The sequence below is a fragment of the Ursus maritimus genome, unplaced genomic scaffold (genome assembly GCF_017311325.1).
Source record: "Ursus maritimus isolate PB19 unplaced genomic scaffold, ASM1731132v1 scaffold_6, whole genome shotgun sequence".
NCBI lineage: Eukaryota > Metazoa > Chordata > Mammalia > Carnivora > Ursidae > Ursus > Ursus maritimus.
Window position 1 is genome coordinate 73448158 of NW_024426774.1, and position 16289 is coordinate 73464446.

Here is a 16289-nt window from a genome sequence, read left to right on the forward strand (position 1 = left end):
AATGGACTGGGAAGTCACACAGCCCCCCCCCCCCAGTAATAACAGTACATTTTAGATGCTTGTTTTAACATCATCTAGTCTCATTATTTTGGAATATGTCTAACAGCAGATACGAAATCCATTTAGAGACACATCCATGATAATTGTCCAGAGTTCTTTGTCAGGAAAATTCATAAGCAAAAAGAGTTTTTAGCTTTTCTCAGGGGTTAGAGGAAGTTCGTAAGGATTGGTTTCACTGACCCCTCTGCTCCCGTGAGACTCACGGAATCACCCTTCTCTGATGAAAGGTGCCCTCATTGGAAACTGGGCTCAAGGTTTGGAGAGACCTTACTGCAGCCTGTCTGTATGGCTTCGGGCATTACCCATACTCAGCTGGATGGTGGGAGGCAGTTATCAACAAGGGTTACAGAGAGAGGCTTTTGCTTCTCAAGACACTGCCTGGTTTATTCCACGAATCCCCAGCCATCCGGGAGTCTGTTATAATTCTGCATAAAATGGACACAGCAGATGTTCCTGTCCTCACTGCAGGAGGTGTTGAGTGGCAAATGAACAAACAAACGGGGTGGGTGGAGCCACCCGGATCTCCATTCCTGGGAGCTTAGAGGAATCCTTTTTCTCCTTCCTCCATGTGAAAATATAAACAGTTGCTTTATAAACAGTTGTCACTTTTTGACTTATAAAGATTCACAGTCTTTTCCTTTTGTTTACTTTGATGACCTTTGAAATAAGCTGCAACCCAAAGACTCAAAAAAATTGTTTTTCCGTCTTCATTTTTCATAAAGAGGAGTCTCTGTTGCCACAGTGTGCTAGAAGCCGGCCCACCCCCAAGGCTGGCTCTCAGCCAGGCCCAGGCTCGCAAGGCCTCTGCCCCAAGTAACGTGCGCTAGCCGTCGGAGAGCATGCTAAAGGCCAGTTTTCTCTGGGTCAGCTCTTTTTATAAGGCAAATTTTACAGCCGCTCTAAAATCTGGGAAATGCAAATTAATATAATAACTTGGTATTTCCTTTGCTCTTGTTTGCCGGGGAGCTGGACCTGGAGACAGGACTGCAACTCTCAGGAATGCTGTTGCCCCCCAACCTCCACTCCCCCGGCCCCCCGACCACTGTGGCCAGCCTTCTCTACCCTCAGTGGGTCTCTCCTCTGAGCTGCTCTTCCACCCACATTGGGCACAGATTTGAAAAGTCCAAGGAGAGCAGGAGGAGCCTTGGGAAAGTCCTAATAACATCTTCTCTTTCCTGCTTTGAACAGTTCCTTATCTTTGCTTTCTATCTCTAGAGAGATAGAAATGCCACCCAGCCACCTGCGCCAGTAATGTAGCGTGTGAATTTTCATATTGAGTATGGAATTGAGGGATATCATGATAAAAAGAGTATGGTTTAGCTTATATTGTTTCTCACTCCAAAAATAATGCATTCTTCCTTTGTGGTGCTAGGATAGTCCTGTATCTTAGTTGTGGTGGTAATTACACAAATCTGTGCATGGGCTGAAAGTGCCCCCCCACACCCACCCACCTGACTACATGTCAAAACGGGCAGAAACTGAATAAGGTGTGTGGTCTAGTTAACAGCAGTGCCAATGGCAGTGTTCTGGCTTTGAGACAATACTACAGTCATGTAAGATGTCACAGTTGGGGAAGCCGAGTGAAAGGCACACCAACTCTACCAATTTTGCAATTGTTATGAGGCTCTAATTCCCTCAAAATGAAAAGTCAAAAAAAAAGTAATGCATTCTTATTGTAAAACATTCTAAATTCCAGAAATACATGGTATTGGATATAAAAAGTCTACCCCCACTGTTAACAGTTTGGCATCAATTAAAATAGGATCATGCTATTTTTGTAGCTTGCTTTTTCACTTATCAGTACGTCTTGGAGATAATTTCATGTCAGTCCAAATAAATTCATAACTTATTTTTAATGCCTCTGAAGCTGGGCATATATGATGGGATACTTGAAGCAATAGCCCATAATTTTTTCGACTGGTCCTGTACTGGCTGTATCTAAATTTTCCTGTTCCAGTCAGTGCTGCTGAGGATTATCCTTGGACATCTGCATCTTTGTCCATACCTCTAAGTGTCTCTGTGAAATAAATTCCTAGAAGTGGGGATTGCAAGACTGAGAAAATGCATGTTTTCCCTTTTGATAGCAACTGCCAGACTTCCAAGTTGCTGCTTTGTCCAACTCCGGGGGTTACCATTTGTACAGAATACATCGTATGTGCAACAGAATGGCCCTGCTGATTACCCGCCCCCCCCCCAAAAGACTGTGATGATTCATACTCCCATCGGTGATGAACGAGAGTGTCTGTTGTTTTACCCAGTAATTAATTGGGTCCTACCCTTAAAAAAAAAAAATTCAGTAACAATTCAATTGAAAAAAAAAGTATTGTTTTAATTGCACTTCCTTAACCATTAATAAAATTAAACATTTCTTCATGTGTTTGCTGGCTATTTGTATTTCATCTGTGAATTGTTTGTTTATATTCCTTGCTAAATATTTGCAGTTCCCAAAGTGTGTGCCAAAGCGCTGTGGGATATTTTGAATTTTTGTGAGAAGCACAATGACACTTGCCATCTGTGAGATACTATGTGAACTACTAGCGTGAAGTAAACAGTTACCAACACTAGCTCACACCGCTCTCCTTCTGATGATGCCGTCCATCTTTGCAAAGTTGAGTTTTTGAGAGTTGCTGTGGTAAAAAGCAGGTAGCATGGGAAAATCAATGTGAAACAGGAATGAGGGTGGTGGAGTCCAGTGACCCCAAGGTTTGGGAAGTTCTGAAGTATCCAAAAGGCACACACATCTCATTAGTAAGTAATTGTGGTTATTAAAGAATGAAATCAAAATATTTTTCCTTTCAGCTTATGTGTATTATTTTTTCAAACAGTTTCTAAGTTGTTACGGCATAAATACTTATTAGGTTGTTTGGACCTAACTACTTAATAAATGGAACGATTAGGTATTTCTTTTGGCCTAGAGGCACCATGAAAAAATTATTGAGGTATAAGGGTGCTATGAATGGAGAAAGCTTGTAATCCCCTGTCATATTTCATTCCATTACTTTCATTTTTGTTATTGATTTGCAAGAGGTTTGTTCCTTAGAGGATTAGCAAATGTTTTACCCCTTGTTTTTTACTTTTGAGTATTCCTATTAATTTTTGCTATACAAAAGATTTCAGCTGCTATGTTGACATACTTACACATCTCTTTTTTGTGTGTGTGGCTTTGTGTCATTCTTAGAAAACCCATTTTTACCTTAAGATTATAAAATATTTTCCTGTTTTCTTCTAGCACTTTAATAGTTTCTTTTTTTTTTTTTTTTTTTTTTTACGTTTGATTAGCTCCTCCATCTAGAATTTATTTCAGTGCAAGGCTTTGTGTAGGGACCCAGCTGTATTATTTCCCTAAGACCTAGTTGGTTGACTGAATATCCTTTGTTGAATAAGTCAGTCTCTTCACTACTGTTTAAATGTCACTTTTACCATCCTCTGAATTTCCAGCAAATTTATTTCTGGACTCTCGATTTTCTCCCTTACAGTGTTTAGTGTTCTATCTTGGATTTTATGCATTTTATGTATTTATGTACATAACTTCCTGTACTAGATCATAAGCTTTTTACGCTTATTGCATCTCTATGTCCTGTAGCTGTTTTCTTTTCTCTTTCCCTTCTTCTCTCCTAAAGCCTTTTTCTTTTATTACAGAAAATATAAATATACAGAAAGGTAGGCAGAATAATGTAATGAATTTCATGTACCCTTCACTCAGCTTCAACAGTTATTGATTTATAACTAATATTGTTTCCTTTATTCCACCACCAGCTTCCTTCCTCCTGTATTGCTAAAGTTGAGTGTCTTGACAGACAAATTATCTGTGTTATTTTTCATTAAGTTTTGGTACCTCAAAGAGATCCTTATTGATCCCTCAGTATTGTCTTTAAGGAGACTTAATAGTTGAAGATCCAGATAGATAGAAAGTATAGATCCAGATAGATGGCAAGTATCATAGAGCTTCTCCTAAATAAGTTAAACTGGGATTTATTTTACAAATAAATAATTTGTAATTTTAAACATTTTATACATAGCTTTACAGAAATGTATCTGTGTTCTGAAGTTAGGAACTCTTTGGTTAGAACAGATATTAACATCAGTGTTTAGTAAACTTGTTTTTGTGTTTTTTTTTTAAGATTTTATTTTGGGGCTCCTGGGTGGCTCAGTTGGTTAAGCATCTGCCTTTGGCTCAGGTCATGATCCCAGGGTCCTGGGATCGAGCCCCATGTTGGGTTCCCTCCTCAGTAGGGAGTCTGCTTCTCCCTCTGCCTTTCCCCCGGCTTGTGCTCTCTCTCTCCCTCAGATAAATAAATAAAATCTTAAAAAAAATAAAATAAAATATATATATATCATATATATATACATATATATACATATATATATATCAATCATATTTTTAAGTAATCTCTGCACCCAGGGTGAGGCTCAGACTCACAACCCTGAGATCAAGAGTCGCATGCTCCACGGAGTGAGCCAGCCAGGTGCCCTGGTAAATTGTTAATTCTTTACATGCAAGCCTTTGTTGATATGTTGGGTTAACACTGAATACCTTTGACATCACTTTCTAAACCTCACTCTTACCCAATGGCTTGGGGCCCTTGATGCTTCTTCTGGGTGAGGGGACTCCTAACTGCATTGTAAAATTTGGTGCACCAGGCCAGAGATGATCTAAGACAAATGAATACTCACCGTCTCATTAATACTGTGTATTTCTTCCAGCCGCTTTTCGTGGGGACCGTGTAGAGAGGTCACTTTAGCATCCTGGCTACTGCTGTGAACATAGGTCCCACCCCTGCCACCCCCGGCAAGGAGGCATGGTACAATTTCAAACCAATAAATGCTCCATTCATGGAGCCCCTCTGTCCACCAGACAAAGCCCCATGTCCTTGGGGCCCCTGGGACTATAAAGAACAGGACATAGTCCTTGCCTTCAAAGAGCTGTACTCCAGGAAAGGAAATTGTAGATTGATAACCATGATGACAGGATTTTTTTTTTTTTTTAAGAATTTTAAATCAAATGAAATGAGCTGTTGGGCACTGAGTAGGAAAAGAGTATGTGTTGGTAGCAGGGAGGGGGATGGCGGTCGATGAAGCTGAGGAAGGTTTTTTGGAGGAGGTGGTGTTAGCCGGGCCTTTCAGTATGAACGGAATTTCAATAGGCAGAGTTGGAGAGGGTGGTGGCGGGAGAAATAGAAGGAACATCCTAGACAGAAGAGCATTTGTAAGTTGTCAGAAATGGGAAATTGTCCCATTTAGCCACAAAATAGGTACGTGAAGGGGAGGAGGAAGGAGGTAAAACCAGAAGGGTAGGTCAAGACTTCAGTGCCCAGCAAATTCTTCAGGCGGTTGGAAGTCATTGAAGGATTTTGAACTTGGGAGTGATACAATCAGGGCTTTAAGGAAGTTTCTCTGCAGCCATGTGTAAAATAAGCTTTGGAGGCGGAGACCAGTGAATTGTTTTCATCTTCTAGGCATAAGATCTTTGGTTCCTGAACTAGAACAAGGGGAGTGTTAATAGAAAGGAGGGAATGCACTGACACACAAAGTGACTTTTCAGGCCCCCACACACTTTGTGTTTGTGTAAACATTTTAGTCCTTAAAGAGATTCATGGGTCTATTTCCTGCAATTCTCTTCCCCAAGCCAGTGTCAGCTGGGGAGTAATTATACTTCATAATTAGCACCCTTTTCCTGGCAGCAACAGCACAACACAGCCAAGTGTCACCTTTTGGGAACTTTCCAAGACCTTCCTAAGGATGTGTTCTCATTTGATAAACAGGCTGAGGTTTGGCGGAGTAACCACTTGAAGTGCTTCCCGGCCTGCCCTCTAGCATTGGTGGGTAACTGTGGGTGGCACGTGCCCACCAAACCCTTTCTTGTAGGGATGACCAGGTTGAGTAGCTGAAGTGTCCCACGGTCATGTCTCCTGTCCACGGGGCTGTCGATAAAAAAAGAAAACTATGCTGAGCTCTCTGTACCGATGACATAGGCAGGGACATACACCCAACAAGGACCATTGCCTGCACTGTGTTCAGAGGCCAAGAGGGGTGCGCTGGGAAGCTTGTGGTCTGGTTGGGGATACGATTAATGGGCCTGAAGCAAAAAACAATTAAATCCTAACGCTCATTGTAATGATTAGGAAGGAAATACAAATTAGAGAACTCTTCTCTCTCTCTCGCTTTCCCATCTCCTACCCCCACACACACACACAATGTATACCGTGCGTACGTACATACAAAGGCAGTCTACCTTTTAAATAATTTTTGCAGTATCTCTTTCTCTATTTCTATGATTAAGCATGTTTCTGTGAATTAGAAAGTTTAGATTCCTCCCTCAGTCATCCTCCTTCTCACACCCTGCCCCCCTTTCAGCCTGACTTAAAGCCATAAAATACTTCTGCCTGCCTGCCTTTCGTTCTGTTTGTATGAATTAAGTCGACAGGATAAATATTCACATTCCCAACTACAGGCTGAAACAATGTTTGCCTGTTCTGCCCAGTGAGTCGAGAGAAAAAGGGGGCCTGACATCACCCTATACTGTACATTCCCGGCATAGATCATTTATTTAAGTCCCTGAAAAAATACAGATGTTTTACCAGCCGAAATAAAATCCTGTGTAAACACTGGGCTTGGAAAAATGTGGCTCTGACTTAGCTGTGGGGGTTGGAGCAATGCAGAGAGAAGCCTAGGCAAAATGGCAGATACAGAAATTTTATACTTGGCTGGAGGTGGGATGGGGGCAAAAGTGTTCTCCCAAAGTCTGCACGCTGTGAAAGAAGAACAGGATTTGTTTTTAAGAAAATACAGTTGCAAAAAGTGGATAGATTCGTTGATCTTCAGAGTTTGGGATTGTTAATGATTACGATACATGGAGCCCATTTGTATCTGACCTCTGAAATGAACATCTCTTTTCTCTTTGGAGTTGTCCTTTTTCACGGCCTGCCTAACCTGGACCTGTTATTGCTGGATCCTGCTGTTTCTGGAGCTCAGCTGCTGTTGATTTTATAAGGGGGAAAATTGCCTGGAAGCCATGCTTGGTGCAGAGGAAAACCCATCTCAGCGTTGCATTCCCAAACAGCCATCTATCATCTTGATCTTGTCTAACACAAGTCACTATTTTAGTCTAGCAGCATAAACCAGACATATTTCACTGGTGCAGTGCAAGTTTTTTCAGGGATCTGCCTCATGACTCTTTTTGGGCCTGTGGCATTTATTCAAAGAGCATTACATTTGCTTTTGCGGAGTCGCTTTTAAGATTTAAAGCTGCCCAAGTGGACCCCGTGCTTTCCACAGATGCTGGGGGGCTCCCTCAAGTCTCTCTGTGTTTGGAGTGGGGCTGGGGGTGGGCAAAGAGTAACTGCTTCCAGGTTCTCTAGACTTTCCATCGGTCCTCCCGGAGATTCATCAGGGCTTGCGTCTCAGGGGCAAGCTCCCCGCCGCTGCCCAGCCTCCCCTCCTGAGGGCATCTCCTGGTGGTCCCATTGCCTGCGATAGTCACGGACGGTGCTGCTGGTGTGCGCTGGGCTGTTTGTGTGTGCTTTCTTTCTGACTGGGTCACAACCGTCTTAAGTCGGCAAAGCTTTCTGCTGCTTGTTTTGCTGAAGACACCTCTATGTCCACTCTAGTCTTTCTCTAAGGGCCTGCGGAAACTAGAGGCAGCCCACTGTCCTGCTTCGTCCCGTGGTGGTCATTCATAGAGCTCCTTTTCATTCCCAAAAGAATTCTTGCTGTGCAAGATAAATTCCCCCTGACTAGAACAGTCATCACGCAGATATTCCTAACCCAACTCCTGGGGTCCCCTTCCCTCGTTCCCAAACCTGCATATTCCCTTGTGGTCCCCGTCTTGGACGATGGCTTTCCATCACCGGCTGCCTGAGTGAAGACGCTCTTTTCTGACCTTCAACTCCACATTGAAATGCCAAGTTGCCAAATCCTACTTCTTCAGCTTCTAAAATGTCTCTCGGATGTATCCTTTTCCTCTCCATCCCACTCCTTTTGCCATCTAAATTGGGCTCTCACAAAATCAGAGTCCTACCAGCTCCGGGCTGATGAGTGAATGAAGGGGGACTTTTATAAACACGCAGCCCTCTTGGTCCAATCCTTTGTCTTTAAACTTTTGATAGAGATTTGGGTTCAGTAAATACTTCATTTTCCTCTCGATTCTCCAAAAGTTAAAAAAAAAAAAAAAAGGCACGAGAGCCGTGATAAATGACACTGACACCCCACCTTAGTCCACGAGTAGCAGGCAGTAGTGCGTGCGGCGGTGAACCCTCCCTGCAGGAGTGTGGGCCGGCGGTCCCCAGGTCTTCTGATTTTTCAAAAGAAGTTGGAAATCAGGATGATTTTGGTGTGAAATCTCCCAATTCGTAAGTGACAGGTTAAAAAGTACTGTGCAGGTCAAAGAAAACATCTACAGCCACGTGGGACCCACCACCATCCCTGGCTTTCAGCCTCTGGCTTTGACCCTCACCGCCTCTAGTCTAGACTGATAGCAATCTTGGTCATCCTGCCCCTTCTTATCCAGCCTCCACGCTGTCCTGGCCTTTCCTTTCCAATTACAGATCTGAATACGTGAGTGCTATCTCTAAAGAGGCCTTTGCCGCCTGCAGAACAGAGGTCCTTTGGTGTGCTTTCTAGATCCTCCTCATTCCAGCCCGACCCAGCTGTGTCTCCTACCACCCTGCACACACCCTGGCTGTTCTCTTGCCACACACAACTACATGCTGTCCCCTGAGCAGTCCTAATATTTTCTTTCCGTTCATAGGTTTTTGGTTTTTGTTTTTGTTTTTGTTTTAAGAACAATTACAGCTTTACAGAAAGACTGAGCAGGTAGTACAGAGAGTTCCCATATATTCCTTTCCTCCCCAGTTTTCTCCTGTTATTAATATCTTGCATTAAAGTGGTATGTTCGTTACAATTAATGAACCAGTGTTGACACATCATTATCAACTAAAGTCCATAGTTTACATTAAGGTTTATTCTTTTTGTTGGCAATACTGATATTTTAATGCCCTTTAAATTTTTTTTTTATAATTTAGTTTCCTCTCTGCTTGCATGGTCTTCCCCGGATTCTGACCAGATTTGTTTAAGGGCCGAATAGGAATATCACTTCTTTTCTGCAAAGCCTTCTCTAAGTTTATTTGTGGAATGGGGGCTAGAAGGGAGGGGGCAGACAGAAAAAGGAAGAGAACTAACATTTTTATCAGGTGCCTAATGGGCGCCAAGTACTATATATTCCTTTAAATCTCTCTGCAGTCCTATAAGCCAGAGACTATTATATACTGTTTACCGTGAGGAAGCAGAGGTTAAATAAGTTGCCCCAAGTCTGCGTTCCTCCTGTAGGGCTGCACTCCCACCACTGACCTAGCCTCCCTGCCCCCCGCCTGCCCCCCGCTGCAGTGAGGAGTGCAGTGGTGTTCAGCTGTGTCTCCGCTCCTTACATGGGGTTGCAGGAGCTCACCAAACCCAAGGGCATGTGTCCTACAGGCAGGGTCAGTTTAGGAAGAGGCATCACAGATGGCCGTCAATTCAGCAAACGCTCAGTGCATTCCTGCTGTATGCTGGACTTGGTCAAGGATGAGGTCAGGCCTGAGAGGATGGTGATGGTGATGCCGCCATGCAGGTTCTAAATCGAGACCAGGCAGGGGCAGGGAAGCTATGGATTTTCCGCGTACCCGTGACTAGAGTGTAGGCGGCGGGGAGCAGGCGCTCCTGTGTCCTGTGCCACAGCTCTTAGGACAGTGCCTGGTGGTAACTGTTGTTTAGTAAATATTTGTGGACTGAATGTTTGAATCCTGTTGCAAATTTGGGAGATCTAAAATGACACTTCACTTCTCGGAGCTCTCACGTGCATTCAGTTGGTCGCGCAGCTTTGGTTTCTCTGTCTGGTTCAGTGCAGTCGGGTATCACGGGCCTGGCCTAGACCACACTCCTAGCCCTGAGGTTCTCCTGGACCAGAACTTTCGGAGAAGGGGAAAGGAGGAGGAATTGCCTTGCCCCCACTGTCTTTTTCCAGCTGGTGGACAAATGACCCTACCTGAGAGCTGCCTGGTGTCCCTGGACCTGACCTTGGACTGTAGTTCCAGAGGCCTGGCCCCACCTCTGGACTTCAAACCAAAGGATGACCTCATTTTTCTTGGACAAATTAAAACAGACCCTTTAAATCTCATGGGAAGGTAGCTGGGTATTCAAATATAGCCATTAATTTTCTCGGAGGAAAAAAAATGATCTCAAACACAGTCACTTGTTTCAGACATGGGCTTACAAAACTTTTCTTTCCTCCCCACTGCCTCCATCTTCTCCCCTTCCTCCCCTTCCCTGCCCGGTTTTCCTTTGACTTCTGTGACCCTGTCTTTCACTTCTCTCGCTCTGTCTCTCCTCCATGCTTCTTTCCACCATGGTTCTCCTAAGTGTACCTCCCTCTGCAGTTGTCCCATGTGAATAGATCGCTCTCTGTTCCTGGTGAGTAACCAGGATCACAATTGTTGTCTGGGTTGTACCCAAGGTGACAGAACTGATGGACCTGGGGGCTGAGTTTCATAAACCGGAGCTACCAAGCGTTTCAAAAACAGCCTTGTTTTTGCCAAGTAAGGTGAGCAAATATAGGACTAAGTTTAAACATCCATCAGGAGTTATTTTTGAGGTGATTGCTTCTAAATGAGAGGCATTCGAAAATCTCACAGCTTTCTTTACAAGTAAATTCCACAGTCATGTATTTTGCTGGTGTCTGCTGATTAATTACGATCCTGTGACACCATGAAAAGCCCTGGTGGTTGGTTTTGAGCAGCTGTGGAGAAAAGTAAAGCAAGGCCCAGTGCCTTCGCCAGCTCTTTCAGGATAGCGGGGTTTCAAGCAGAGGGAGGTGTTTTTTTCACTCTGGCAGTCACCACATAAGAACAGAAGCCCCAGCCAGACCCATTTCTCCAGACTTCGCGACGGGCGGTTTGGGTCCCTGCGGGGGTGTGGTGAAGTAGTGATACTTGATCTGTTGCCTCTGAAATAACAGATCCATTATTAGAGAAAGCATTTTCAGTCTCCACATCGGGACTCGTGTGCATTCTCCTATACAAGTACTTCTGTTTAGACAAAAAAAAAAAAAATAGTAGTTACATATAGTAATCAAAAAAACTTTTTTTTTTGATTCTCTAAACAGAGGTGCTCCGGGTGTATTTGTTGTCGGTAACTGCAGCAGTCTGACCCCGGAAAACTGCTAGCTCATTCCCGGTCAGGCTCTGATGATTCTAGATCTCATTTATCTTGGCCTCTTTCTTTCTCTCACGATTCGCTTCCCTATTTAACTCTCACTTAGGCTCCTCATCGGCAGGAGAGGAAGAGGAGAAAAAGTGGAATCTTGTCGCTTTGAGTCACCTGTAGCTCTGGTGAGGGGTACAACAGGGAAGGGAAACAAACTGATTATTAAAATGGCCTTTCCTCGTTCTCAGTGTGTTTCTGTGTACTAGCTTTGCTCCGCCCACCTTCTCCCCTGGATTGAGGTGAGGAGACTGAAGGAGCTCCCTGACCATGCATCGTCATACTCCTTGGCACTGGCGAAGGTCAGAGGAGCTCATCTGTGCCTTAGTCCTCTCTCTGCTGCGGGTTTGTAGTCCTCACAGTGTTGTTGGTGTCATCACTGAGTGTGAATCCACGACATGCTTACATGAGCGATGCACGCAAACACACACGGTCATGTGTCTGCTGGATCTGTGGCCTCCATTCTAAATAGAGGCAACCAGAGGATTTGTCTTTCTCTGCTCAATTCTAATACATCATGTCGTGTCAGAGTGAGAGTAGGCTGTGTCTGTTGTGCTGCTTCCACTCCACATCTCAGTGGAGAACTATGGAAAAAAATCGAAATCGTTTACAAACATCATTCTCCTGTGTTTGCAAAGGCAAGCCTCATCGTGGCCTGCTTCTTTGGCCGAGACCGTTCTGATAAGCCCAACACACAAACCAGTTTGGACTCAGACTGTTGATTTTTCCTCTGCAGTAAGACTTTGACTTGAGAAGGTACGTTGTTTTTCTAGGAGACTGCTCCCATAGAGCAAGATGTCTGCCTTCCTTCGCTAGACTCACTTTGTAGGCTGTTGTAACTAATAAGCTTTTGTATCAAATGAGCGTTCGGTCACTGAGTCGTCATCCTTGTTTGGAATTGCGCAGAGGACCCAGAGCAGAGGTGGGGATTAAAGGCATAGGTTTCTTGCCACTTGCTGCGTCCTCCCAAACCAGCTTGCTTCCTGCGCGGAGACCAGAGCCACGTTCTGCAGGTGTCTGTTTTCTTTGAGGGGAATATTTTGAGGAAACCTAACAGGGAGGAACTGGGAACATTTAGGAAAAATATATTTTCACAGCAGGATATTGCTTTTTCTCTTTCTTGGTTTAGGTTTTTCATTTGTTACAAGCCTGCACAGACTCCAAATACAGACTGAATACATACTTTCAGCAGGAGCTGGCTGACGTTGCTGTTTGTACCAGAGCCAAACTCTGGCTGGCCGAGAGGTATGTTAAAACCCCACATGAGCAAGGAGTTATCAGGGGTTAGGAATACATTGGAGAATGGCTGTTTCTAGTTGTGGGAGTTTTAAAAGTCATTGGCATGAGTTTTCTAAACTTATTGGAGTATTTATCTTTTTAGAACGTCGGGTTGTGGTAAAGAAAGAAAAATATTTTCTTGACAATTTTTCTGAAACTGCTGTATGGCTGGGGGGCATGTAATATGGCTTTTTATCTGTGTACCAGTCAGCTTGTTTTTATTAATACCTGTCATGTGCCCAGCCCAGTGTCAAATATTGTGGCAATGAAAGGCAGTAATTGACTCAATCACATGGTACAATCTCTTAGGTGCCACGGCAATTCGTAGATTAGAGATTGGGGTAAGACTTGAGCAAGCACAGAGAGACCAGTGGGGTATGAATAAGAAAAAGACACACAAGTTGCCCCCTTTTTAGGTAGGCAGTAGAATAGCTTGAATAATCAAGGCAAAGGAGGGTGGGTACATTTGTTTTTTCATTCCCGCCATTGTTTATTTATTCTAGAACTCAGAACATTTACTATGTGAAAGATGGGATAAAAAGAATCTGTCATTTAATACGCAGGGAGCCCTCTCTGTAACAATGTGTTCAAAATCCATGTGGCAGGACTCTGATATCGGTAGGACAGTGTTACTGCAAGGGCCCCCTGGTATGTCCTCTGTAAGTTCCAGCACAGGAGGGCCAGTAGAGGCCCACAGACTACCACACTCCATGCCAGATGATCTTGTGTTCGATTAGAAATCAATGTATTGGCTGTCTAACATAGCAGCCTTTTCGTTTTTCAAAAAAATGTACTTCTGTTCACTTTTGTGGGTTCCCCACCTTACGTGGGAAGAAAGGAAATGGGCAGTACAGGCCCGCAAGTCACTATAATCCAACAAAGGCTTGTTGAACACAGGCTGCACGCTGGCCTCTGTGTTAGGAGACGGAAGGGATGCAAAGAGAGAGAAAAACTAGCCCTGACTTCAAGGAACTCATATCCAGGAGGTGGGAAAGATGTGTAAATAAATAATTTTCATTGTATATGGCAAGGGTGATAACAAATGTGGGCAGTAAGCACAGGAGTAGCCCAGAGGAGGGGCAGGGAGGGCATTCTGGACTCCGGTAATGTCAGCAGCAAAGACAGGGCAGTGTGTAATGGCATGGCGAGTATGGAGAGCTCTTAAGAAGTTAGCTCTTCTGGAACCTAGTAGAAGGTACACAAGGCTGCGGAAATCCATGGAGGCCACACAGTGAAAGCTCTTCAAGGAAACCTCTTGGTGAAAGGGAGCCACTGAAGGATTTCTCGGTGTGTGGGTGTGTGAGTCTCCGTGTCTGTCTAGGCGCCCGTAGCCCTGGACAGGGATACTGATGGCGGAGTTCGCTCCTATCTGAAATGCCAGTAAAGTGATGTGAACTCTCATTTTTAGACCACTTCATGTTTTCTCTCTTTTATGTAGAAAGCAGGAGTTCATGGGCCATAAACTGCTTCTCTGCACCTAGTATCGTTTGCCTTCCGTGTGGCTTTTAGGCAACTCCCCTGAGCTGCCTGTTTGGGGAGAATAGGGAATTGTGATCACATACGTGTTCTCGTCTGTTTGTCAGTAGCAGGCCAGGTCTTCCCAGCTGCTGTGTCTGGGGATCAGAAAGGCAGGGCTCTCCAGGAACCATCCTGTTGAAATCTCTGCTTCCAGCCAGGCCCGCGCCAAGTCCGAACCCTAAATCTCCTGTTCTGCAAGTGCTATAAAGGCCTTTCTGCTACCCCTTCATGGGTTTCATAGAAATTCATCGTCTGCTGGCTTCCTGAGCCCATTCCTTCTTGTTGGACGGGAAGGAGGAGATGGTGTCACAGGCCAGCCGTCTGATTGGACCTTCATGCTGTGCAGTCAGTGCCTGAAAGATGGATGACCAAGTGCCGTCAGCCTCCTCGGCGGCTGGAGAGGTCCTCCTGTCCTCTTTTAACTTTCCCTCTGGCCCTTATTGCAATTTTCCAATTAGGCTTTTAGCATTATCACCGCCCCCCCACACACACACCTTCTCCAATTTTTCTCCATGATTTTTCAGCCCTAGAAAACAAAAGCATGAATCACTGCAATTCACTGCGTTTCCACCTTCCTTGCCGAGAGTCCAGGAAAGCCACTTTTATGTTTCCAGTACAGTCAACTCTTTATGATCCAAGTGTGAACTTTATGCTTTGTGGGTGGTCTGTAGGTGGTTCCTAACACCAGGCTTCCTCTTGCTCCCAACACTTCTACTTTATTAATCAGGATGTGTTCAGAGCCTGAAATAAAGTTTGGGAGGAAAACACACTGCTGGAGGGCCACCATTCCAAAGGAATGTATCAGTCTTTCTGTATTATCCACATCATTGACACGATAACCTTGAGATTCCTGAATAGGGAAGGAAGCACTGAATGTAAATGATGACGCTTCAGCCTGTCCTGTGAGACGCGCCTGCCTTGTCCCTGAGGTCCTTTGAGTTGGTTGCCCTGGGAGGTGAGTGTCTGCACTAATACCTCCATGCTCACATGAGCCCATTCTGGGTCCTAATGGGCCCTTCTCGAAGCCAACCACTGTGTTCACATTATCATCTGCCTCTCCCATGAAAGACATTGCAATGTGGAGTATTCCCAGTTCCACTGCTCAAGAAGCTCTTTATGTCCCTAGCAATTTACATATGAAAGGGGAATAAATGTTCCTTTGTGCCTACTTAGGATTTTCTGTATCTTTTGAGTATAAGCTATGAAACATTAATGTTACTGCCAAAAAAAAAAAAAAGCTAGTTTAAATTTTAGCACCGACAACTTTTTTCTTCTACAATTTATTTAATTATTAGCCTGAGTTCATTTAGTCCATTAAGTACATACACATTAGTGAGGGTGTCATTTATTTGTCTTTTTATTCCCAAAGAAGGTTTTAAAAAAAAAATGTTCATTGGAGCCACTGGATAACCAATTCGGTTTTTAAAATTTTGACCCTGAAATTGAGGGCACATAAAATAAAGACTTTTGTCATATATTTATGTTTTGACTTTGCAAGATTAATTGGGATTTATATGAGGTGGTTAAGCAATAGCCATGGAGTTGTTGGGGAATTTTTGGTGATGAACGGCCAGCTGGCAACATGGCCTGAGTAGAGGCCTGGGCTTCTGCTCTTACAGGCCGCTTTTCATTCCAAGATGTCAAAGCCTTTATGGAAATCAGCTCGTTAATCCTTCACGTTCCTTCCTTCCCCTTTTGCCTCCATCCCTCCCTCCCTCGGTCCAGGTCAGTGTCTCTCTCACGGTTGTGAGGACAGTTCACCAACTACTGAAGGAAAACAAAGCCGACCCAGGCCACAAGCGGAGTGCGCATGGGGTGGGTGGCGGGCCTGGAGAGGCTGGCTGCGGGCACCCCGTGAGGGCACTCAGCAGCGCCCCGGCGTGGCCCCAGGTGCCGCCCCAGCTAACAGCAGATTTCGGCTCTGCCCCAGCTGGACCACGGGCCCTGCCTAAATAGGAAGGACTTTTTGAAAGCCCTGTCAAAGAGGCCGAAGAAGAGAAAAGACTTATTATTTTGATCGAGAGTTGGAATTATTATTATATTGGGCTTAAAATTTTTCAGAAATCAATTTGGTTATAAAAGGAAAAAGTGCGTGTGTGTGTTTTCCTTCAGACAAATGCGGTGAACTCAGTGAACCATCAGACTAAGTTCAATGGATGATGCGATGACCAGGAAGAAAAACGTGCCCTACTAAATTTTTT

The 16289-nt window shown here is 44.3% G+C and overlaps 1 protein-coding gene across 2 annotated transcripts in view; it reads left to right on the forward strand.

Moving 5' to 3' along the window:
- THADA (THADA armadillo repeat containing) overlaps nt 1–16289 on the forward strand; it is a 316084-nt gene that overhangs the window by 205788 nt on the left and 94007 nt on the right. For both annotated transcript variants that reach the window (XM_040623526.1, XM_008699809.2), the window contains one exon: nt 12422–12537. In XM_040623526.1, coding sequence (XP_040479460.1) covers nt 12422–12537 — 116 coding nt within the window. The remainder of the gene's footprint in view (nt 1–12421; nt 12538–16289) is intronic.